Source organism: Sceloporus undulatus, chromosome 5, assembly GCF_019175285.1.
Source record: "Sceloporus undulatus isolate JIND9_A2432 ecotype Alabama chromosome 5, SceUnd_v1.1, whole genome shotgun sequence".
Classification (NCBI taxonomy): domain Eukaryota; kingdom Metazoa; phylum Chordata; class Lepidosauria; order Squamata; family Phrynosomatidae; genus Sceloporus; species Sceloporus undulatus.
Genome location: NC_056526.1, coordinates 180115136 through 180141400, shown reverse-complemented (window position 1 = coordinate 180141400; position 26265 = coordinate 180115136). Strand labels below are relative to the sequence as shown.

General features: G+C 40.6%; 1 protein-coding gene across 1 annotated transcript; it reads right to left on the bottom strand.

Annotated features, from left to right (window-relative positions):
- Positions 1-170: 170 nt before the first annotated feature.
- Positions 171-16994, bottom strand: LOC121931487 (placenta-specific gene 8 protein-like). The gene is made up of 5 exons (XM_042469313.1): positions 16883-16994; positions 6878-6997; positions 5170-5294; positions 2855-2964; positions 171-345 (listed from the first exon to the last, which is right to left on the bottom strand). The coding sequence occupies exons 2-4, from the start codon at positions 6984-6986 to the stop codon at positions 2860-2862; spliced, it is 339 nt and encodes a 112-aa protein (XP_042325247.1). The 5' UTR covers positions 6987-6997; positions 16883-16994; the 3' UTR covers positions 171-345; positions 2855-2859.
- Between the last annotated feature and the right edge of the window lie 9271 nt (positions 16995-26265).

Genomic DNA, 26265 nt, shown 5'->3' with positions numbered 1-26265 from the left:
TCAAAGCCAATATAGAGTTAAATAGTAGACATAGCTTTTGGATTGATGATGCCATTTGTACAAAGGTGTGAGAAGCAGAACAAGGAGCAAGGCATACTGCTTTTGCACAGAGCAGAGCTCTGTAAAGAGCACAGTGCATCTCTATTTTAAGAAACATTACCAACACTATATGAAGTGAAAGGTTATTTATTATTTTCTAGATAAATTTTCCAGTATAAAATTACATATTAAAGATGAAGCATTAGGAGCAGAGTACGCACTTCTCCATTCAAAAATATCAGTACAAGCTCAAATTTTCAATTTCTGGTAATGGAGGATTGTGAACCATGTAACTGTTAGGCAAATCTGAAAGATAAAAAACAACATGTAGATGGGAGTAAGCATTCGTATTACAGCAGGAGCATACTTATCTTTCCCACCTGGCCAATTTTTCCAGATAAGATACAAAACAAATTTTTATGGGTAATGGTATCTTAGAGGAAAGTACTCAGGAAGAAAAAATTGCAATAAAAATGTGGCAGGTAAACAAGTTTAGGCATTCAGCCACCACTTATCCACTCCGAGGTTGACTTAAAACAATGTAGATAATGTGAATTGTTCATATTGTGTCAGCTGCCCTTCAGCTGATACACAGATAGCAGAAGGAGTGAACAAATGATTACGGAGAAAATAAAATGGCTGACCAGCTTTTCATTTACTGGGCTCTGAACAATAAAAACCACTTTTGGTTACTTTTGCCTGAGATTTTAAGCAACTGCAGCAGGCATCATTGGAATGGGAATGGAAAAAGAGAGGCTTTTAAAAAAAAAAAGTTCTTGATGTGTGTTGAGGTGGCAGGCTTTTCACTAAATAAAACTTGCTGCCAAAATCTGAAAGGGATAAGATTTTCAAAACAACTGTGTATACTATGACAGCTCCTCAGAAACTGAACAGTCAGGGCATAAATGGGTGCTGGAAAGTAAAACAGAATGACCCTGGGTGCATCTGCATCTTAGAAATAATGCAGCTTGATGCCACTTTAACTACCATGGCTTCATCCTACAGAATCCTGGGATTTGTAGAAGGTGAAAGACCTTGTAAATTGACAAATCTTAGGATTCCATAGGATGGAGCCACCACTTAAAAGTGTTGTCAAACTGCATTATTTCTACGGTGTAGATAGACCCCTAGGTACATCTTGCAGGTTATATTGTTTAGCGCTATTTTGCTTTTCTTAAACAGATTTTAAAAAAAAAACAAATATTGCAAAGAATGTGATGCTCACATTTCCCCCCCAATTTGGTGTCCTAGCTTAAAGGCTGGGATATGAGGAAATTAGATCTGGAGAAAGTACAGTAGTCTGGAGAAGAACTCCCTATAAAACTCTTCATGAGTCAGATGGCACTGAGCTATTCCCACATCTTTGATGTCATCCCTGATGCTACCCATGGCATTTGATGCTACCCAAGTTCCAAGTAGAGCTTCACCATCCAACATTTCAAACAAGGAGACCATCTTTGCTTCTCTGGTGCCTTCCCCATGCAAGGAAAGTAGAATAAACCGCTTAGGGAGTGCTTAAGTGCACTGATAAGTGGTATAGAAATGTACTTGTTATTGCTATTGCTATCCTGCACTTAGATGAGATTGCTAAATCATGTCAGGTTTAAGGGTGCTAAGAGATAAGAAAATGGAACGGAATGGGATTTGTAAAACGGTTGAGAAGTAATTAGTAGTTTCCATATAAATAAAATAGCTGGCAGGGGGAAATAAAAATCAGGCCTAAATCGCACTGTGTTGAATGGGATATGCTTCCTAATAAGAATCTTTCATAATGGATTCTTAGTCTTATACTTTAGCTAGCAAATTTCTATCACTCCAGTAGTTGTGTATTTACAAGGGTCATCTGTGTGTGACCTCCTGTATGGTGTCCTTTGATGAGGTTCAGCACAACTGGGCAAAATGAGGGCATTCCTCTTGCAAGCAAGTAGTTCCTTCCAAAATGAAAATTTCCTTCAGTCCCCAAATTTCTAGCATTACAGTAACTTGAAACTTCAATTACAAATACAGTTTGGGCGTCCAATGTAAACGGGCAGGCAAAAGGATCAAAGGAATGCAAATACATAAGACAAAAGAATTCTAAGGGTTAATTTCAATGCTTTGATCCCTGCAACATTAGAAATTTAGAGACTGAAGGGGATGGGGTAGAATTTTTATTTGGGGCCCCCAATATCCTCAGTTTGTGTCCTGCCCCCATAGCTATACTCCTGTGTTCACCCAAGTTGGAGGTGCAGGACAGATTTTTTCCCTTCCCTGCAATCATGAGCAAGACTTGTTTTTCCCATAGCTGAGATAGCAAAAATGGAAAAAAGGAAAGAAGTGCACTTACAGACATTTTTAGACCTTCCGTCATTAATGATCAACCCAGTTCTTAATCTGCATTACTCCAACTGGGTCACCCTTTCTCGGGTCATGCTAGAGTGACAATGTTTTGGGAATTGTGTGTTGAGTGCCTTCAAATCGTTTCAGACTTACAGCGACCCTAAGGTGAACCTAGCACAATTTTCATGGCAAGTTTCTTCAGAGAAGATTTGCCATTACCATCCTCTGAGGCTGAGAGAGTGTGACTTGTCCAAGGTCACCCAACAGGTTTTCGTGGCTCAGTGGGGATTCAAACCCTGGTCTCCTGAGTCTTAGTACAATACTGAAACTACTATACCACATGGGTTCTCTAGTGCTTTAAAAAAATTCTGTACCTGAGAGCTTTATCAACAAAATAGTAAAGCCATGAGTTACTAACACCACATATTGTCTCTTATTAAAACCATTTTCTTCAAAGGTTAAACTCCATGAGTGATATGCACTGAGCAAAACCCACCAAATCTAGAAGATGCCCAAGTCTCTCCTCCTATTGATGTCCCTCTTGATTTGGCAAAGAGAACAAACAGGGCAGCAAAGGACAGTGCAGAAGTCATCACAGAGGGATCCCTGTTTAAAGAAAAGAACAAAATGAGACTTTACTTTGGAAGAAAACTTAGGTGTACTTGCTTGTAATGGCCTCCTAAAGTCTGTTTGTGGGGAGGCTCCTGCGGTTGAGTTGACTTCTAAGTGTGGAAATGCAAAGCAGTGTGTGTGTCCGTCCCCCAAGAAGTGGGAACCTCTTTTGGCCCAAATTCCATTTCTTGGGGGTCATTCTAATCAAAGGTGGGTCAAAGGAAGAACAGTGGGATCGAAACAACCAGCATATTTCAAGCGTAAAGCTCTTACTGCGCTCAGGTAAGCATTAGGAGAAGCATTATTGCTGGAAGAGTGTTCCTTTAAACGGTTTATAAAATATTTGTAGTGGCTAGAAATGCTAAGTCAAAGCACCTGGCATGATGCAAAGGCTTGCTATAGAGATTGCATCATGCTAAGCAGCACCAGGTGATGGCCCTTAGCCAACACTCTATATAGCAGCACTGAGACTCAATGCATGTGTGGTTCAATGAAGAGAGTGGGTTGGATTGTTGCACTACACATAGTGAATTTTGAGAGGAGTGTTTGTACATATCTGTATTGCAACTTAAGATAAAGAACCTCCAAAGGCTTGGAAGGTATCAACAAGTGTCTGTGAGTTTATTCAAGTGGTCAGTGCTTTGCCAATGCTTAAACTGAACTGGTGCTTCTGTACTCTGCTACTGTTGAGAGTGTTTACCTCAGATAGTGCTGTAAGTTGGCATCTCTGGTGGGCCTAGAGTTTTGTTTTTGTCACTGCACATCAACAGGACATAGGAGAGAGCCAACAATTACAACATTTTAGAATAGGAGGCAGAAAGGTTAGGCAATCTCTGGATATCATGGGAAGAGATCTCATTTTGCCTCCAGGTCTCCCAAACTACTTTAACCATTTCCTTGACTTCCCGTCAACCACTCCGAAGTATGTACAGAAACATGTAGTAATAATTATTATATATAATACTCTTTCCATGAAAGAAATTGTTATTTATAATACCCTTTCCATGAACCATATACAGTCAAAGAGAGAGGCAATAAAACATGACACTTTAAATATACATAAAATCCCCAGCATCCCATCAGCCAGTATCCATCTCAGCAGCCTCAAGCATAACACAGTAGTTTAATCCTGCAAATTGAAGAAGAAGGTCTTCAAACTCTTATGAAGACGGGTGAGATCCTCCTCAAGCCGGAGGTCCAAAGGAAGACTGTTCCACATATGTGGAAGTGCAGAGCTGTGCATATTTGGGGATAATATTAACAGCGCATTTAGATACAGAAAATACTGCCAATATTAACCTAGTTAACATCTTGTCAAGAAAAGTGAGACAGTTATATGGCAAATACCTGTGAACTACCACCAACTTCTGCTCAGCAAAACATTATATAGCATGAACTTTCTTTGACACACAACCCATGAGTATCTGATGAAAATCCACAAGACCTCATGCTATAATAAATTAGTTAGTGTGAAGGATACAACATGATTGTTCAATATTTTTCTGCAATAGACTAACAGACTAGCCCTTTGGAAATTCCTCCTCAGCAGTCTCTTGCTCTGATCTCACTTTTGAGTTTCTTCTTACTATAAAACAATCAAGAGTCCTGTTTCAAAAAGGATTTTTGGTCCATTGAAGATGAAATCACAAAGTCATGTGACACCTTAAAAGGTAATTTCACACAAACCCATTCTTTCTTCCACTGGAAGACCATGTTAACTATAATTTGGGAGTGGAGGGATATAAAATTCTCAGCTCTGGCAGCCACATTTCCCAGAATTCAGGCTTCTTTTTGTTCTAGAGAGACAAGAGCTGCTGGTTCATAAAATAAAAATTAGCTGTGAAAAGGAATGGTGTTTAAAATATCAACTTTCAGCTTACTGGAACGCACCAATTCTTTTTCTCCAGTTCTATTGAATCAAGGCATCTAACTTAACAATGGCAACAACAAAAGCACTTTAGATTTGCTTCTTAATTACGCAGCTAGAATTAAGAAAGCTGGAGCAAGAGAATCAGATGGATTTTTTTTTACATGAGAGGGTTTTGAGCTACAAAAACTCATGTACTGTACCTACTGCTTTCCCAAGTTTCTGTTTTGCACCTGCTTCCAGTTGATCAGTCTTGGAGTTCTAGTAAAAACACAAACTCACATGGACACACAAAGTAAATCTCATAAACCTGAAGTGTGCCTACCACTTACCGGGATCCCATATTTTGTCCTGTAGACAGACCTCATTGCCATAGTTGAGCCACAAAGGCAGCATTCATTCATGTCTCCAGCCACTTGGCATCCTAAACACGGATAGCAGAACAGTCCACAGCAAACTAGAGAGGCAAAGCAGAGCAGAACATTAAATGTCCCTAGAGGATATCACTGCAACCCCTATCAGCCCTGCCAGCACAGTAACTGTGAAGGACGATGGGAGTTGCACTCCACCAACATCTGGAGCTCTACAGATTGTGCCCACACCTCCTATAGACATTTCAAAGAATTTAACTTGCACTTCTTTTCTTCTTCCTGTGACTCATAACATTCTTCTTCCACTTTCAGCATGTTAGATTCATTCATCTAAAAAGTAACATCCCAAACTCTCCAAGTACCACCTATCTTGAGAAAGTTACTTTTTTCTCCATCATTCCAAGCATCACATTTCTACGGTACTCATATGTTTCTACAGAACCTGGGGAAGTTACTTATGGGATTACAGCTCTCAAAATCCCCCTCCCAAGATACTGGCTTGGACAATGTAGTCTAAAAAGTAACTTTTCCAAGCTCTGGATTGCTGTGAAGGCGAAAGGGACAACTGCATGGCACGAGCTGGATGTCTGGCATATAACTAGAAGACAGCATGGCACGAGTATAAAAAGTGCAATTGCTGAGTTCCAAACTTTAAAATATAGCCAGAGTTTGCTCACATTTTTCAGCCTCAACTCAATCTATTTATTATAGAACTTGCAAATACAGAGCAGAAAACAGGAAAACGAGACTAACCACAGAAGCTGAAAGTGTCTTTACCTGCAACCCAATATAGCAAAGAAGACTTAAATCTTAGCATTTCCTTTTATTGAGAGAGTGCACAGTGTGGCGAAGTTGGTCACACCTATGGCAAGTCACTGGAATTTATTTGCAGTAAAATATGGCATCTGTATATAGCTTATTTATTGATGCTACTACTCTTAGTCTACCGATTCCTTCTCACAGTAAAAAATCAAAGTCTGTATTACATAGCCCCTGTGGTGGTATCTGCACTAAAAAGATAATGCAGTTTCACACCACTTTAACTGCCAAGGCACAATGCTATAGAATCCTGGGATTTCTAGTTTGTTGTGGCACCAGAGATCTTTGATAGAAGGCTAAATATCTCACAAAATTAGAAATCCCAGAATCCCACAGCACTGAGCCATGGCAGTTAAAGTGGTGTCAAGCTGCTTTATTTCTGCAGATGTGGCTTGACATTTTACAGATGAAAATCAAGGCAAAGGTGGCCAAGCAACATGAGAGAGAGATCAATATAGCAAGTTATTAATGAGGAAAGACTCACAAACTAGAAGTTGTAGCAGTTTGCTTCTGCCTGGAATAGTCTGCCTCTCCTTCCTCTCCCCATTCTGAGTTTACTGAATACAAACTGCTTTTGCACTTTGAAATTTGTTTGCAGCAAAGGACAAATGAGGGGGTGGGTGGCTGGGTGGAAGGAGGAAAGAGGAACTGGGACATTTTAAAAGCCCATAAAACAGTGGAAGTTTTAATTTGGATTGTCCCTGACCAATTGATACAGTTGGAGGGAATAAAATTACAAATAGGAGTTCCTCCCACCCTATTATGAAAAATTTCAGGTATGGTAAGGCAGTAGGTTCCACCATTAGGTCCATGCTTAGCATCTAACTGAAATATTTGCAAGGCCACTCACATACGCCACAGTCGGTACAACAGTCACATAAGCCGGTCTGCCACTGGTTTCGCTGCTGCTGGACCACCATAATCTGTGGCTGAGTCACAATTACTGGTTGAGGGTTCATATTGCAGGCAGCTGGTTAATGGAGAGACAAGGAAAAGAGAGATAAATTTAAAAAATAAATTATATTGCAAACAGAAAGTATGGTAATTCAGCACAAAAATAAAAACATGAGATTCATTAAAAGCCTTTCCACACATCATCTGATTGCCAATCTGTGTTTGTTACTTATCTGGGAACTCCTACCAGTCTTTATGTGATAGGCACATTTGCCTTGTTCTGTTTGATCTATGTGCAAGCATCATGTACTGGTAACATATGACATTTTCCCTGTTTGTATGGGAACTTCTAAAGGTGTCTGTGTGTACAAGAAAGCTTGCAGTTAGCTTCGTGGAGGAAAATAGATCCATGTGCCTTTCCAACAAATTCTCTTTCTCTGTCTTTAATAGTAACATACTATTAGCAAGCACAACTCTCCTTGGCATGCAGATAAAGTAAGTGAGAAAGCCTCATGCACTTTATTTTTTGAGTATCAAGAAGCTATTATATAGAGAGCAGCAACCCTAACAGCTTCAATATTGGGATGGGAATCACACATTCCCTAGATGTTGAACTGCAAATCTGAATAGCTCTAGCCAATATCTCCAATACTGTGTGATGTGGAGATGTCAGAGAGTGACCATAAAACCAAAGTTAAGGAAGAGCCATGCTGAAGGAAATTCTGCTTAGACATAGAAAACGTAAGCGCATAATTCGTTTCATGTTAAGGTAAGCATGTACAAGGCATTCTGGGCCCATCCTCAAACATCATGTCATGTTCAGCTGGCAAAAATAATAGCTAGAACACCGGTGTGAGATACAAAGAGCAAGTGTGGCATGCATAGTGTGGAAAATAGTGCTTATGCATTATGGTGAGTTTGTATTACTGTCACAGCTCAAAGGCACAGCTGTGTTAGTCTGTAAAATCAGTATGTAAAGAGATCTTGTAGTACTTTTGAAACTAAATGAAAGAAAGAAGCTTTCGAAGACTTCAGTCTATTTCCTCTGATGATTTGGTGGAGTGAAAAGCCCAGGGACAGTCCTTATGAGTCATTTGTGTGTGAGAATGCCAATTCAGTTTCAAAATCCTGTAGGTATGGAAATGAAGTGACTTGACTTGCCATTTTTATACCCACAGGGTTTTGAATTTGACTTATCACACAAATGACTTATATCTATGGTTTTTGTGGGTTTTTCGGGCTATGTGGCCATGTTCTAGAAGAGTTTCTTCCTGACGTTTCGCCAGCATCTGTCGCTGGCATGCCAGCCACAGATGCTGGCGAAACGTTAGGAAGAAACTCTTCTAGAACATGGCCACATAGCCTGAAAAACCCACAAAAAATCATGGATGCTGGCTATGAAAGCCTTCGACTTATATCTATGTTTCTATAAGGTCTGTCCCTGGGCTTTCCATTCTATCAAATGCATCTGAGAAAGTAAACTGAAGTCTATGAAAGCTCACGCTACCAATTTCTTTCATTTAGTCTCAAAGGTACTACAAGATCTCTTTACACACTGTCATAGCTCAGTTGCTTCAACTACATCATTTTGTAAGAATTAGCAAAGGAAAGAACGGTCATGTAAGGTTTCAACAAAACTGAAAAGGGGATTTCTTGTGATTCAGGAAATCCCCATCTTGTGCAAAGCCAGTGGGGAGATGTTGTGTAGCCAGGCAGAGCCTAACTTCTCCCGTTTCCCCCAGAAATTTACAGTTTTCATGCATTTCCAGACCTCCTTTGGCCAATACATGGCAGTGTCAGATAAGCCAGAAGGGTAAGGGCAGCTGAGGATCTTTTAGAACATTTGACAGCCCATATGTAAGATGATACAAGCATCCTTCAGGACCTAATGGGCTCCTCCAAAGTTACTGGAGGACATCATCATGGTGTGTCTGGCATTCAAAACATAGCCAGATGATCCTCAGCTTGCCTCTACACACTCCTCTGGCCAGTACATGACTCTATGGGAAAAACAAGCTTGTTTTCTGCAACTCCAGAGAATAGGGCTTGGAGCAATGGATTCAAGCTACAGGCAAAGAAATTCCACTTCAACATTAGGAAAAACTACCTGATAGTAAATGCTGTTTGAGTGTGCAACATACTTCCTTGAAGGGTGGTGGCATCTCCTTATTTTGGAGATCTAACATTTGAAACATAAAACATGTTTCTATAATATACGAAGTTTGGCATCAGTACATGGCATCCTATGACAACATGATGACAACAAGGAATTCCACAAAAAGGGCTACTGAGTCATTTCTGTCAGGCTTGTATTGACTCCATTAGGTTACATTGCCTTATTGCTTTCTTTTACATCCTTTTACCATCTTTCCCCAACCTTTTTATAACCTTTTCAATAGTTTTATAACCTCCCCTAATAGTCTCATAATAGTTTTCTAATTCATCTTGTGGAGGAATATAGTCTGGAGAAAGTCTGAGGACAGAGAGTGTGTGTGACTAACAGAGGAGAAAAACAGTTGCCAATATGCTTGAGGTCTCCTACTATCCAGTTTATGAAAGCATATAACTAAAGAAGAGCTGATAAAGCTGGGAAGTGATCAAACAAAGATAAGTTAGAAAAAGGCTGAAGTAAATAAATCAATAAAATTAAGAGCACTGTATATATATTGGAAAAGGTTGCAGTTGTCATCCCAGGTGAGATTAGGTTGTGTTTTTCACAGTCCTGCTGTGCAAGGTTGCGTTTCCTCCTAATGATACTTTGATTCTGTCCAAACTTACTCCCCTGTGGTACAATACTCCAGAGACAGATGAGCAACTTTGCATAACAACAATTAAGTTATAAACATTAGAAATATCATAAAAGGACTTAGTGTTACCTTGCTGGAAGATGTGTGTAGCAGAATAGCAATATGAGTGCAATTAAAGCAGCATGAATTCTTGGAAAGACGAAGATACAGCACGTAACAGTAAAATAAAGGAACAAATAAGACAAAGTTGTCCTGTTTTGATGTCAACACAAGTCCAAGTCCCTAGGAGAGTATAGGAGGCAACAGAATGCTAGAAAATCCCCAAGGGATGTGTGGTTCACCAGCAAGGATGGCGTAGCACTATAGCAGACCAGTCCGAATAAAAAACAAACAATAAATACCAAATTACAAACCCAAAAGGGAGATTCAAAACCTTAGTCATTAAAGGGAGCAAGGTCTGAGGTTATCAAGCAACATGAACCAGACAGAACTGTCATGAGCAACAAGTTCCCTGAGGGAGGTGCTGGGATTTATAGCCTGTTGTCAGCTGGTGAATTTGGTTCTTAAACACTTCAACCTCCATAGCCCCTCCTTTTCTCTGCTTCATTCTGCCACAGTACATGCTGTTTGTTCTATGCCTTGCTGTTCAGAAACTGCCATGCCTTTAAACAAAGGCTGGATTGCCATCTGTTGGGGTGCTTTGATTCTGTGTTCCTGCATGGCAGGGGCTTGTACTGATGGCCCTTGGGGTCTCTTCTAACTCTATGATTCTATGTTTTACAGGGTTATTTTAACGTGTCTATGTACTTAATATTTTGCCTAATGGCCTGTTGATTGTAATAAAGGCTATAGTTGATATTGTTGTCTGGAAGTGAATTCCAGTTTGATTATGCATTGCATTAAGTCATATAGTAGAGCTTTGTGGGTGAATTATCATATCAGGCCACTGTTGCTGACCATCCCTGACAAGCAAGCCCACTGTAAGCCTCTTCCTAAGAAGAGACCTACTACAAGAGCGCATTGCTGCATCATCCTCAAGCCTGGAGTCAACTATAAAACAATCTGAACTTTTTAAAGTAGCTGCATATTGCTTGGGGAAGTTCCTTTTTTTGGCCTGTAACTCCCAGGAGTCTCCTAGCCAGCATGAAAACTGGGAATAAAATAAATCCTGCAAGTGCTGGATTGCTGTGGAAGAGTGGGTTGGGGGGGGGCAAACAAACAAGTGCATACAGAGTTCTTGGGAGAAAACTCAATTTATATACAGTATATTTTAAAATAACTTATTCTTTCTTAGGGATGTAGCCAGGATTTTGGGAAGGGGGGGTCCAGACTAAGTGCCCCCCCGCAACACAGAAAGAAGTTTTTGAGTCGGTGGAGAAGTTTGCCCTTGGAGTGAAGGGAAGGGGAGAAAAAAGAGAAAAGAGGGCTTGCTCCCTGGCTTCCTTCTCTCAGAAAGAAAGTGCACCAACACCTAGACTTCAATCTCCTTCCTCAGATGCAATAATAATAATAATAATATGTAGAGAGATCTTGTAGCACCTTTGGGACTAACTGAAAGAAAGAAAATGACAGCATGAGCTTTTGGAGACAGTCTACTTCTTCAGATGCATTTAGATGCAACAACAATAACAATAATATGTAGAGAGATCATGTAGCCCCTTTGAGACTAGTTGAAAGAAACACATTGGCAGCATGAGTTTTCCTAGATGTCAGTTTTCCTAGAGTTTTCCTCAGATGCATTTAGATCCAATAATAATAATATGTAGAGAGGTCTTGTAGCACTTTTGAGACTCACCGAAAGAAAGAAATTGGCAGCATGAACTTTCCTAGACTTCAGTCTACTTTCTCAGATGCATTTGTGGCTTGCAAAAGATCACCCAGTGGCTTTGTATGGTCCAGTTGGGAATCGAACCCTAGACTCCAGAGTCATAGTAGTCCAGTGATCAAACCATTATGGAGTAGGAGGATTAAATAGGGCAGCTATGGGCCATTTGTAGCCCTGGGTCATTGTTTTGTGGTCCTCCCATCCATCCTCCCCAATTCCATAATAATAATAATAATAATAATAATAATAATAATAATAATAATAATAATAATATTTCGTTATAAAAGGAGGAGAAGGATTTCCTGGAAGCCTCTGGTTGCTAGCACACCATACACTGTTTAACATTTATACATAGATACAGATATAGATATATAGATATCTGTTTTTCCAATCTGGAAGTGGACTTCCTCCCAGTCATGGTTTGCTTTTCCCATCCAGGTTTTGGTAGCCCACATATTTATTTTATTTTATTTTACTTTTATCCTGCCTTTCTCCCAAAGTGGGACCCAAGGTGGCTAACAATATATATAAAACATATTAAAACAACAATTAAAATAGTAAAACATATATTTTAAAAATTACAAATATAAAACATAAAATACAAATATAAAATCCCAGAGGTTAAAATCAGCCAAACCCATGCATCAAGAGGGTGGTGAAATGAGGAGGGGGTCTTTGGCTAAGAGAGAGGAGGAGAATGAAAGACACCCACTGCTTCTAAGACTGAGCATTGAAACAATAATTCTGAGGTTCAGAGGATTGGTGGTCTTCCCTTCAACATAAGCAAGGTCCCTTCCAGAAAGAAAATGGAGAGGGGTGGGGAGTGGATTTAAATGATGGATAGGAGGCTCACTGGGTAAACATGGGCAGGTCACACTCTCTCAGCCTCAGAGAAACCCCCTCTAAAAAAAGTTGCCAGGAAAACCCCATGATAGGTTTGCCTTATATAAAATATATATAAATATACCAAACTCTGAAAAACTCCAAAATCCAAAATACATCTATTCCTCAGCATTTTGGATAAGGGAGACTCAACTTGTAGTTGATAAGTTGATTATTATTACTATTATTATGTAACTATATTTTACTATATTGTATGTGGATATAAGTGTTGAAAGAAAAGTCAGAAGTCACCTTTTCTTTCTTTTATATTTCCTTTTAGAGCCTTCCTTCTTTCCTTCTTCCTTCCTCTTCCTTCTTTTCTATCGTTTTTCCTTCCTTTTCCCCTTCCTTCCTGTCTTCCTTCCTGTGTGTCTTCCTTCTCTTCTTCTTCTTCTTCCTCCTCCTCCTCCTCCTCCTCTTCCTCTCCTTCCAGGCAGGAACCAAGACTTTTTTCTGGCAAAAGCACAGAGGAGGAGGAAGAAGGAAAGAGGGAGGAAGAAGTTGCAGGCTATGTCCCTGATAAAATCCTAGTCTACACCATGCTTGCATATAGTGTAAATTGGTACTCATGCAGTATCACAGTGGTTGCGTAAACCCTTGTTCTGATTATCCCTTGTCCTAAATATCAATATTGTGCAACCAACTGTATCTACCAATGTGCCTGCTTATTGTCTCTTGATGCAATGGAAGATGCACAACAGCTATTGCTACAATCCCAGTGAATCAAATGATACATTGAAGGCACTAATAAATACATATGCAGCATCCAATTATGTGGAACCATATGGCTGGAAACCTGTTGGTTAGTCCCAACTAGAGTTTATTAATTGAAATATCCAATGGATCCAATCGCTCTACTCTAGTCAGAAACAAAATAGGATTCAGAGTCATGCAATCATGTTTGCAGCAACTGAAGTAAGATGAGGATGAAGGGGAAAACTGGGAGATTATGATAGCATTTTAAAAAATGGGATGACAGAGGATTAATTGGGACTGTCCCTACAAATTGGGACAGTTGGATTATACAGTACTATTGAGATTATCACATTATTAACTGACCCGATTTACCTTTTCTGAGTTACATTCAAATTCGGGATGCTGCTGGGTATTATCGCATGGATTTTGCCACCGTTGCCACCTCTTGATTGCATCCAGGCTAAAATCCACCCTCAACCAGCCACTTTTCACTTTTGGGAGCTTCTTGACTTTGCAAATTGGCCAGCTGAGGGCAGATTTTAGACGGAGTCTTGGCTGGATGCAGTTGGGAGGTGGCAATGGTGGCAAAATCCATGTGATAATCCTAGGCTGCATCCCAAATTCGAATGTAACTCGGAAGAGGTAAATCGGGTTTATTAGTAATATGACAATCTCCTATGTCTGCTCTCTGGAAGTAGTATTGTCTGGGAGTAAACCCCCAGAACTCAATAAAACTTGCTTCTGAGGAGTCATATATAGGCTTGCACTGTAAATTACCCAAGATTATCTACACACTTACATGGGAGTCTCAGCCCTTTCCTAGAACATCTTCATGCTGCCTCCCAGCATTTACTTTTGGAAACTACTATGTTTAAATTTATGATGAATTCTTCAGAACATGATGTTCTAACATTGCTTAAGATAAAAAAGGTTTTGGTTCAGTTTATTATTATTATTATTATTATTATTATCATCATCATCATCATCATCATCATCATTATCCCGCCTCTCCCTACAGATCGAGGCGGATTACAAAAAGACAAAACATACATAGCATAACATAATCAAAATTGCACTATGCCAACCTTCCACCAACATTAAAAAAACCCAATCAATTACAAATTAAAGATTAAAATTAGTTATAAAACAGTTAAAAGATGAGTGAATAGAATAGAACAGCTAGGAACAGACAGGGTTATCATTTTAATGGGAGGTCAGCCTAGGAAGGCCTGCTGGAAGAGATCTGTCTTGACAGCCTTTTTAAAAGCGTCAAGGTTGGTAATTTGATGGATCTCTTCCGGAAGGTCATTCCACAAGTTTCTGAGCAGCGGATGAAATGGTCCCCTGGGAAACTGCAGCCAATCTGATCTTCTTCGGCTGCAGTAAATTCCTCCCAGAGGACCTGAGTGTACAGGGTGGATTATAAGGAAGATAGGGCTTTAAAGGTGATAACCAACGCCCTTAGATGAGGTAAGACATTACACTTTCAGAATTATTTTAATCCAAAACAAAGAATACTGTACTGGCTTTTTTCAAAGAACAAATTCAAAGAAGAAAGTAAAGAGGTAAAGCTTTTCGTAGGATGGAGAGAATCATATTTTATTTGCCTGCAGTACAGTGGACCCTCAGTATCCATGGGGGTTTGGTTCCACTTCCAGGACCCCATGAACACCAAAATCAGTGGATGCTCAAGTCCCATTAAATACAATGGACAGTAAAATGGTGTTCCTTGTATAAAATGGCAGCTCAATGTGTGCTTTTTGGAATTTATACATTTTGGGAAATTTTCAAGCTGCATATGCTTGAATCCGTGGATAAAGAGGACTGATTATATTAATATTAAAAAGGAGGAACCCATCATAAAAATAGAGATGGCAATCCTAATTCAGTACGAATATAGTAGACTATAACTTGACAGCGATTCAAAAACAGACTTGAAAGAGTTAAACGATCAAAAATTGACCTGAATGGAAAATCTATCAGTTTCGTTTCTTCTCAGTTGAGAACAGTCAGCTTCACTTCTTCTTGCTTGAATGCTCTCAACCAGTTTCAGTTCCTCCTGCATTTTAATGTTTTAACTCTCAAGTTCTTTCTACTCTGAACATTTAAAAAGTTAACTTTCCTACATTTTTATTAAAAAGATACAAACTTTTAAATGAATCCCTGTTCTCATCTTAGTCAGAGGTTAAGACCCAGGAAACCTGCTATGGTTGTTGTTGTTGTTGTTGTATGCCTTCAAGTCATTTCTGACTTATAGTGGACCCTAGGGCAAACTTATCATGGGGGTTTCTTGGCAACATTTGTTGAGAGGATTGCCCATTGCCTTCCCCTGAGGCTGAGAGACTGTGATTTACCCAGGGTCACCCAGTGGGTTTCCATAGCCAAGCAGGGATTTGAACCCTGGCCTCCAGAGTCATAGTACAACTGGTCTCTCTCCATTAGGTTTCATAGCCAAGTTGGGAGTCGAACCTTGGTCTCCAGAGTCAGTCCAACACTCAAACCACTACACCATGCTGGCTCTCGCTATGGATCTTACTGCCATGTAATTGTTGCTAGGATTTCAGCCTGGATCAGAATGAATTTTTGTCACATTATTACAATTATTACAGATTATTACACTCTCAATAAGATCATGTATCCTAGCTCTTTCCCAGTGAAACCTTTGGGAAAAGAATATATAATGAAAAAGAAGCAAATGCCATCCTGGTTTCTTCACAAATGCCATCCTGATTTTTCTGGCTTGGATAATATATTTGGATAGCCAGTTCTTGACTATTTGCTTTTGATAGACAAAAGTAATACTATTACAGTGTGAATCCATAGGTTTTTGTGGGTTTTTGGGGCTATGTGGCCATGATCTTGAAGAGTTATTGGCAAAATGTCAGGAATAGACTCTTGTAGAACATGGCCACATAGCCTGAAAAACCCACAAAAAACACTATTACACCTGCCTTGAGCTTTGTTTTTGCTTTCTGATTTTTTCCTCTTCTTTTTTAAAAAAAATATGTCATTTTATTAATTTTAACATTAACATTCTAATTTACAATCAAAGTAATATACATTCAGAGAGAAAAAAGACAGAAAGAAAAGATGGGGGAAGAGACAACTAGCACACAATGTGGCTCTGACCTCTCAATTCTGACTGTAATGAGAGAGAAAAGTAAAGAGGGAGGGAAAGTATTATTTGACCATTACTGATCTAATTGCAATAAATAATCCTATTGCAATTACTAAAAACAATCACCACAACTTATTTGCATTGTTATATTTCTATTTGCTTCAAAAATCCATAGAGGGTTTCCAATCTTCCCAAAACTTGTTTATCCTGTAGAAACCCACAGTAGTTTGGCCATTTGGGCTATTTCTTTTTTAATTTTAATTTTTTATTAAACATATACACACATACATTCAATGACCATAACAATCCATTCTTCTATTGTCAGTGCTTCAATCCATTTCCAAATCTGAGCAAACCATATTCTTGCTGCTGTTGTCATATAATCCATATTTGCTCTGTAGTTCTTTATCCATAATGCCCAACAAAAATATTTCTGATAACTACAAAATCTACTTTTATTTTTTGTTTTAGCTCAACATGTAAATCTTAGACCAGTACCTTTTTGTCTTCTTAACAAGTCCACCACATATGGAAAAAAAATCAAAGTAATAATTTGGTATTCTGGAGTGGAATTGTTACATCCATTTCCTTGAGATTTTTCTATCAGCTTGATTCAGTACTTCAGAATATTTAAAGAAAAGCACATAATAGCATTAGACACAGGGATGTGCGGTTTGCTTACATGCTACTTACCGAGTGTTCAGAGAAAGACAAAGATACTCTGCAAATTCAAGTGTATCTGTAGAGATAGTTCAGACTAACAGCCAACCTGTGTTGCTCCTTCCAGATAGCAGTTAGCTATTTGTTGCTGCTTGAGGAAGTTGGCTGCAGATCAAAAACCAATGAGGTGGAGACCTACCCATAGGGATTTTTTTTCCATAAAGCTTTTTTAAATAAGAAAATAAATGGGCCATGTTTGGTCACAAAGAAAGCAATTTATTTATTTAGGGAGCACGCCTATGTATATTTAGCTGGGAGAATGTCCCATCAATGACCTCAACGTGGTGCTTCCTTTCAGGTCAACATGCATTGGATACACAGTTTAAATGCTCATACGCCCATCTTTTCATCATAGTTTCTCCAAATTGGTGGGGGTACCTTGTTGAGCCTGAGGACAAAATTCAGTTTCAGAGGAGATTGGGGGGAGTTATTCCACTGGCGGGTGTGATCGAAGCCAAATGAATGCAGCCAAACAATGACACCATAATTTAGCTTAAAGCTCTAACCACCAATAGCTAAGCCTTGGAGAAAGCATGGCAACCTTTCAAAATGGGAAGGAAACATACAAAAACTGGGGAAATGCCAAATGGTGACATGTGGTAGTTTAGGGAAATCAAGAGACCAGATTTAACAGGGCCCAAGGTTCCTCACCCTGATCCACAACACAACATAAACATTTAGATCAATAATGACCACATACTGGGAGGGGGGGCACCTTTTAGGCAAGAACGGTAGTATTAGAGAGGAATTTCTCATCAAATGAAAAGTGACTAGTGGCCCACCCCTTTTAAGGGCTACCCTATTAGTCCCATCTTCCTTATTTTGGGGTGATCCTGAAGGAAATACATAACTTTTGGAAGAGGTCCCCTTTTGGTCTCTGAGGTTCTGAGGATTTTGGGGGTTCCAGGGGGGACCTCCCATTAGTTTTTGGAATCCCAGAACACTAGGCCCTCATGAACCCAAAATCTGTCCCTGAGGGCAGACATCTTTGTTGACAAAATTTTGATTTTTGTGGTGGGGTGTGACCCCTCCCTGAGCTTGTCTTGGGTCCCCCAATCACTAGGAACAGGCTACAATTTCGTTGGAACTTCCCTGTGGGCATGGTAAAGATTTTAGTGTGACAAGCAGCAGCCATCTTTGACATGCAAAATGTGTGTTTCAGGGTGGAGTGTCATATCTCTTTGAGCTGGTCCTAGCACCCACAATGGAGAGAGATAAGTCTCTGGGCTGATAGAATCCTGTAAAACTCAGATAGTTCTACACTCTTGATTGTGCATTCCTGCAAGCAGTGCATTGGACTGGATGGCCCTTGTGGTCTCTTCCAGTTTTATGATTCTTCAACCGTGCACACAGATGGGAGCTTCACAGTTCTGAGATAAAGAAGAGAAGAACCATTTTTCTCCTTCTTAAGTCATTTTTTTCTAGTATGGAGCCAATCCTAAAGTTCTCTGATTGGCCTCGTCATCAAGATCAGAATGATTTTTTCCAGCAACATGATTTTGTATAGCTTTGAAGAGGGAAGTATAAGGTAAGCTGGACGTGCTAGTCTCTAAGGGAGGAGGGAGGTAGAGGCAGAGAGAGGCAATTTTGAATACAGTCATCCCTCCACATTCGCTGGGCTAGGGGCACATCCCCCTTGAAAGGGGGAAAACCACAGATAAATTGCCACTATTTTTTTATTTCTTTAGGAATCTCTAGGTCCTCCAGAGTAACTCTATGGGCAAGAGCTATTAGACTTTGACCACAGATTCATTCTAGAAGACTTACAAATCCCTAGAGAAGTGTTTTCTCTAGGAATCTCTAGGTCCTCCAGCACAATCTATGGTCAACTTCTGGCAGAGTTGTGCTGGAGGACTTGGAGAGAACATGTTAATCAAATCTGCAAAGAATCAAATCTGCAAAAAGTCAAAGCTGCAAGTGTGAGGGATGACTATCCTGTGGATGAGTCTGTGTTTCCTTACTCTCTAGCCTGACCAACAGGGCGATAATGAGTGGTAGGGAGGTATCAGCATATTCAGTTTCCACAACATGGTTGTTCTTTTTGTTTGCTTTTTACAGGAATTTATCCTTTTGTTTTTCCTCATGCAAGTGTTTGTTTTAAAGTGGAGTGTCACCCTTCTGTGCACTCAACCCACCCCACCCCTCTGTATCTGTGTCAGCATTTTTGCAGACGCTTTTAATCAAGCCCTGTTTATACCCAATGGGTGCATGGGTCATTAGTAGTGGACCACCAACAGTATGTCACTGGAGATAAATGTGCTCTGGTCCCTGCTCCTGACCATACACCATAATTGCCACAAACTGTCTAGAGTCCTGCAGAATCTATGAAAAAAGTTCTTGGGTAGATATTGGAATGAGACCTGAAGATAGTGGAGATGTATAGGTGATGAGGTTATTGATGGTGGTATGGACTGTCCAGTATTACATCTGGTGGTAAATTTCTTTTTTCACAGCAGAGAAAAAATGTGGAGGCTCTGCAAAGTGCAATCACGAGAGATTCAGACGGTAGAAAATAAAAGAAAGTGAAGTGAAGGATTCAGAGTGGTGTCTGGTAGCAAACCTGAAAAGCAGGAAGATGAAAGACAATAGAGTTTACTTTGCAAGTATAGCAGTAATAGCTGTAGCAATAGCATTTACAATAGCAATAGCAATATACAATACAATAGCAATAGCAATGTAGCAATAGCAATAGCATTTCTATACCACTTATCAGTTACTGCAGTGCCTCAGTCTCTAAGCAGTTTACAATCTGTAAACCAATTACCCCGAACAAGCTGGGTACTCATTTTACCAACGTACAAAAGGATGGTGTTGACACCGAAGACACTTAAATAGACACTTTTTACAATTTTTAAAATATCAAATCCTGTGAATTTGTTTCTAAAACAAATAAATAGAAAACAAAGCTTTTGGGATGATGCAATGTTTTCTCAGTGTAGAGGGAAGAAAGAAGGGGTTAAAAGCATGGTTGGATGTGTGTGGCAAAACTGCACACCAGCAATAAACCCTGAGGAACCCCTGCTGTTGAAAATACGATTAATGACAAAATGTATCTTAGACCAAACACATATTGCATGGTAAGCAAAAACTGATAACAGCAACCACATCCTTTGTAACATGTCTTGCTGGTTAATGTCCCACAAAGGATGACTGGAAGCGACTGCATTCTCCATTCTTCCCCATTCCTTTTTTTCCAGGGAGGTGGGACAGAATTCTGTCTTCTCTCTTTTGACTTCTGTGCTCTATCTTTTGCTTATTTTTTCTATTCTAGGTTTTAGCTTCTTCCTCTCTCTCATCTTTCTGCTGCCTTTTCTTCCTTACCACCAGGTGCCTCATTAAAGAAGTTATAGACTGTAATCTTGGCTCTGTTGACAACAAGATAAATTCCAAAGTCCATATTGTGATAATCCATTCATTAGGTCCATTAACTGCCTTTTCAGTAAGCCCAATAAAAGGGCTACCAAAGGTACTACAGACTTTATAATTTGCTGGGATCATCTTGTGAGTAAAGACTGGGGTCATGGAGAAAGCTGTAAAACTGTCAGTTTGACAGAGTTAAATCTGATTGTAAACTTTATTTGTTTTAATCTGGAAACAGAATACACCAATCCCAAGAACTGGAGACCCAGTGTGCTGGAGCAGTTTGAGCATAAGACTATGAATCTGGAGACCAGAATCTGAATCTCTGCTTGGCCATGGAAACCCACTGAGTGGCCTTGAGCAAATCACACTCTCTCAGCCTCAGAGGAAAGCAAAGACAACCCCCCTCTGAACATGGTGTATCAAGAATGAAAGAGTCACTTTAGGGTCACCAAAGTTGGAAATGACTTGAAGGCACACAACAATTAAGTTGTAAGAACAGGAACAGAACCTTATCCTTTGAAGCAGCATTGAAGGAGGTGCTGGGGTGAAGCTGCTCTTCTTCACAAAATCCTCTGTGTTGTGACTGTGAGGAAGCCGTTTTTGAATTTCTTCATTTAGTTTGGGGAAAAGGATGAGGACTTGGCTAGTCTTTATGATACTTAATTCTGGACTTTTATCACATGAAGACAAAACCAGGAATTTTAACAAGATAAAAGTGTCTTTGGCCAGTACTTCTCATTTGATGTTGTGTCCATCCTGCTAATGCCTTGCATTCCATTCATTACTGTTGCGCATCTTTTCACTGATGCAAAACCCCGATAAATAGGCTCTCAATGTTGCCGCTTTTGTGTGACAGGTCCCTTCTGCTGTAGTTCCGCTTCTCAGACAGGCATGTGGTTTGAGTGGGTGTGATTCTGCTCCTCTCCCCCTCACAATATCCAAGTACTGTATGCTTTTTTCCCTTTTATTTACTTTGATTTGATTTTCTAGCAGAGAGAGCGCTACACCCTTTTCAGCAGTCTGGCCTTTTTTACTTTCCTCCTCTGCCCAGCCAGGCAGGTTGGTCTCTGTGTGCCTGAAACTGGGATGAGGTTTCTTCATCTCATTCCCTGCTTCCAGAACATGGACATGGACTCTTGAGTCAGAGACTGAAGCAGTGGACCTGCCAGGACCTGCTGCTGAAGTAGAGCAGGAGGAAATTCCAAAGCCAGAAGTCTCAGATACAGACCTGAGTGCAGTACCAGCTCTGGCAGAGAGTCCTACCTGTTCAGATACAGAAGACAGCTTACTCATAACTACCATCACTGAGCAGAAATTAGAAGGGGGTCTCAGAGGATATAAGAAGCAACAATTATTTAGGCAGCATCTGTGTTAAGCTGCTGATCTATAAATTCGCAGCCCTGCCTTCAAGGAAATTATCTGATCTACCTGCTTCCCTGTCATGTTCCTGAACTCTGTGTTTGACCTGGGCTGTGCTTGTTGACTCTGGATGCCATTTACGTGACTTAGATATTGAGGAACTCTCTAGCCAGACTTGAAGCTTGGGAATGAACTTTAGTTGGGATTTATGGCTTTGGTTTACTAAGTAAAGTAAGTGCTGAATTATAAGCTTCATTTATATACCGCTTCATACTGAACTAGCAGTGTCTAAGCGGTTTACAACTGCTGGGTACTCATTTTAGCGACCTTGTCAGGATGCAAGCCTGAGTCAAGCTTGAACCCTGGCTAGTATTGAACTCACAACCTTATGGTTTTGAGTGAGTGGCTGCAGTACAGGCATTTAACTGCTGCGCCACCAGGGTTCCTGTTACTTTGATGCTCTGTTACTTTGCTTGTTCATTATTTGGTGCTGCGTCTCTATCAGCCGCAAAGCAATCAGCTTTTTGTGAGTTGTCCAGACTGTGGTCCCCCCTCACACACACACACTATATTCTCTCCCTCCAGCAGCTCAGGCTCCCTGAAAAACTATCAAGAGCCATCACTCCAGAACCCCAGTTGGCCTGGGGAGGCGATTGGCTCAATGGTGATCATTTTTGCCCCATTGCTCCAAGAAGGCAGCATTTGACAATGAGCAAAACAGATTACACAACCGCGGGTTGCCAAAGCAGGGCCAAAATGCTATTGTGAGGGAAAGTGTGATAAGAAATTATGCCAAAGCCGAATGCTTCCATACATAAACTAGTGTGATTGTGGCAGGACACTAGGCTAGTGTGATAAAGTCCTCTCCTTCATCTGCCTGGAACAGCTTATAGAATATTTGTTGTTGTTGTGTGCCTTCAAGTCCTTTCTGACTTATGGTAACCATAAGATACCAAGATACTAAAGAGATCTGGAATCCACATTCAAACAAGAATGGTTGAAGGTGTCGGCAGTGTTTAGTCTGGAGAAGACTGTGGGTGCACCCACACATCAGAATTAAAGTAGTTTGACAACATATGACTGCCATGGCTGTATCCTACAGAATTCTGGGATTTGTCATTTGGTGAGGCACCAAGGCTTTCTGACACACCAGGCTGAAATTCTTCAACAAATTACAAATCCCAGAATTCTGTAGATACACTCATGGTAGTTAAGGTGGTGTCAAACTGTTTTACTTCTGCAGTGTGGATAGACCCTGAAAGGGCTCCCTTGGGAAAGATGAAGTGAGCCTGTTTTCCTGCAGCTCCAGAGTGTAGGACTCAAACCAATGAACTGAAATTACATTGGGCCCTTGGTATCTGCTGGAGTTTGGTTCCCGGCCCTCCCAGTGGATACCAAAATCCGTGGATGCTCAACTCCAATTATATATAATGGTGTAGTGAAATGGCATCCCTTATATAAACCGGAAAAATCAAAGTTTGCTTTTTGGATTTTTAAAAAAACACATTTTCATGCTGTGGATGGTTGAAACTGAGGATGCAACATCCTTGGATATGAAAGGTTGACTGTACTAGAAAGAGATTCCAATTAACATTAGAAGGAACATGCTTTATAGGGGAATAGGCTACCTGAGAAGGTGGAAAACTTTCCTTCATTGAAGGTTATTAAAAAGAGATTAGATTATGACTTCTCAAGGGTACTTTAATGATGGATTCCTGCACTGGCAGGTGATTGAACTAGAAGCTCTTTTACAACCCTACAATTCCATGGCTTTATATGACTTTAAATGGCTGTTTTATTCTGCCTCCCTCTCTCTGGTAGTATTAATTTTGTTGTTGCTTTTATGTATAGATTATTGCTATTGTAGTGTTAAAGAAGAGTGGAACAATTATCTCCTGCCTGGAGATCACCCCAAGAGAATGCAGGTGCAAGATCTTTGGGGGGGGGGGATTTGTGGCCCATCAGATGTTGCTGGATTGCAATTCCCATCAGACGAGTGTAGGCCATGGTGAAGAATCATGGATGATGGAGTCTTAACAACATTTGGAGGGCCACACTTTGCCTCGCCCTGGATTATAAAATTCCTAATCTACTTCTCTACTTTAAAGTGCTCAGGGTGATGAGACAACTTCTGTTGCCTGTATTGTCTTCATTTTTCTTTTATTTTGGGGGGAACCACACCTTCCAGAAACTCAACAGGAGATTGTAGAGAATGTAAAGACTGTAAAGTCTTAGGGGACTTTAAACTGGACGGTAGAAAATAAAAGAAAGTGAAGTGAAGGAAAAGAGAGGAAACAGATGGGAGATGGCTAGAGTTAGCTGAGTGTGAGAGAAAGAGAAGAAAGAAGGATAAGGAGGAAGGGAAAAGGGACAACGGGAACCAAAAGCACTCAGTGTTTGAGTGCTTTTCACCACTTAGCTTTCTCCTACAAACCCACATCTGGATGCCTCTCACCCATTTCCTACCAAATCAGGATGCATCTGTTTGACGGAGTCTGGGTTGATGGCTACTTGCTTTGTCTCAGAAAAGAACCACCTGGCATTGAGTGGAGGGGCGAGAATATGGGGTAGTCGCTTGAGTGTTGGACTATCACTCCAGAGACCAGGGTTCAAATCCCCCTCATCCATGAAACCCCCTGGGTGACCTTACGCAAGTCACACTCTCTCAGGCACAGAGGAAGGTAAAGACAAACCCCAACCCTGAACAAATCTTGCCAAGAAAACCCCATGATATGGTTGCTTTAGGGTCACCATATGCCAAAAACTACTTGAAGACACACAACAGCAACAACAACAACAAAAACAATTGTTCAGCATAGATAATCCAATATACAGTGGTGTCACCTGGTGCAGTAACTGTATGTTCACCTCCCATCCCACACCATTGGGGACAATGGAACGTGAGCATCCACAGATTTTGGTATCCACAGGGGGGTCCAGAATGGATCCCCCAGGGACACCAAGGGCCTACTGTAGTTGTGACATAAAGCAACTAGCAAAATTAAAATTATATCTTTAAATTACAATATCATACACACGGTATACATGCATTTACATATACGTATATGTGGTTTCATGAGTTTGAAGTGAAAATTTGGTAAAATAGGATGTCACCTGGTGCGGTTTTAACCCTCTGCATCCCCTAGTGACGCCACTGCCAATATACTATGAAAAAAGATGTGGCAGTCATGGAAATGAGAAGTAGGAAGGGCATGTGGAATCCCATTCTGTGATCCATTCTTTCTGATGTACAGAACTTGAAATGGCTACAATTAATACCGCTGATGAAGTAGTCCAAGGCAAAAAGAAACACTGATCACCTGGCCAGACTCCAAAGCAGCAACAGTTCCTACAAGGATCCAGACAGATAGCTTCCAATCAGCCTGATTAACTGAAGCCTCAGGAAGTGGGCTGCTGTTCTGGGTTGAATAATTGTGCAGGTACGTTTACCAGTTCAGGCACATCCGAGGTCCTAAGGTATCAAGGCCAAAACCTGAAACTTTGGCTGCTGCCACACTGCAAAAATAAAGCAATTTGGCACCACATTTTTATTTTACAGAACTACAAATCCCAAAATTCCAATGCATTGATCCATGGAAGTTGGAAGTGATGTCAAACTCCTTTATTTCTGCAGTATCACAGTTCCAGCTCAAAAAACTCTCTAGTTAGTAAAGGGATCTAGTAGCACCTTTGACTGAAAGAAAGAAGTTGGCAGCATGAGCTTTCCTTATCCACGTTATTGTGCCATCTGCTGGCTAGGGAAAACTTTCCCCTGGCACTTCCTGCTCTGTCTGTGGCTAACTGTGGCACTTTGTGCAGGCAAGGCAACCATGGCCAGACAGTGGCTCCTGTGGACCTCAGCTGAGGTGCTCTCCCTGTTTGAGATAATAGAGAGGGACCAAGACCTGGATGTTATAATGGGGTCCTCTTCTCACTCCAACAGGGACATTTACAAGCGGCTTGCTCGTAAGCTCCGGAACCGGGGGTACGAGAGGACCGCAAGCCAGGTGTCCTCCAAGCTGAAGGTCCTCAGGACCAACTTTTACCGCGCCATGTGCGACTACGACAGCAATGCTCCAGGACAGAGCAAGCCATCATTTTATGATGAACTCTATCATCTCTGGAGGATAGCTGACTGCCCAGGCCTGGAGCAGAGGGCAGCTGCTAGTAAGTGTCCACTTCAACATGCCAGTATCATTATTGGACTATGATGACCTATGCCAAGTTATGGCCCTTGACTTCATTTGTGAGCTTATTTCTTCTGTTTCCTTCCCTCCACTCAGCACGCCGGGAAAGGCATCGTAGGGCTGGCCTTGAAAGTCCACCGCAGCAGGAGAATCCACTGTGTGAACAGGAGGAGGAGAAGGACCAAGGTATGAATCCGGTGTATAGATAGATGGATGGATATGTATTTATACACACACCAACTCATATACATAGACATATGTATTTATAGTTCTGTTTATATTCCTGCACTGTGTGTGGGCTCAAAATAGCGGTTTCACCTAAATGTGTGCTCTCAATATTCACACACACAGGAAAACACAAACACACACACAACCACACCCAACACACACACACACATACATACATACAGATAGATAGATAGATAGATAGATAGATAGATTTATAGT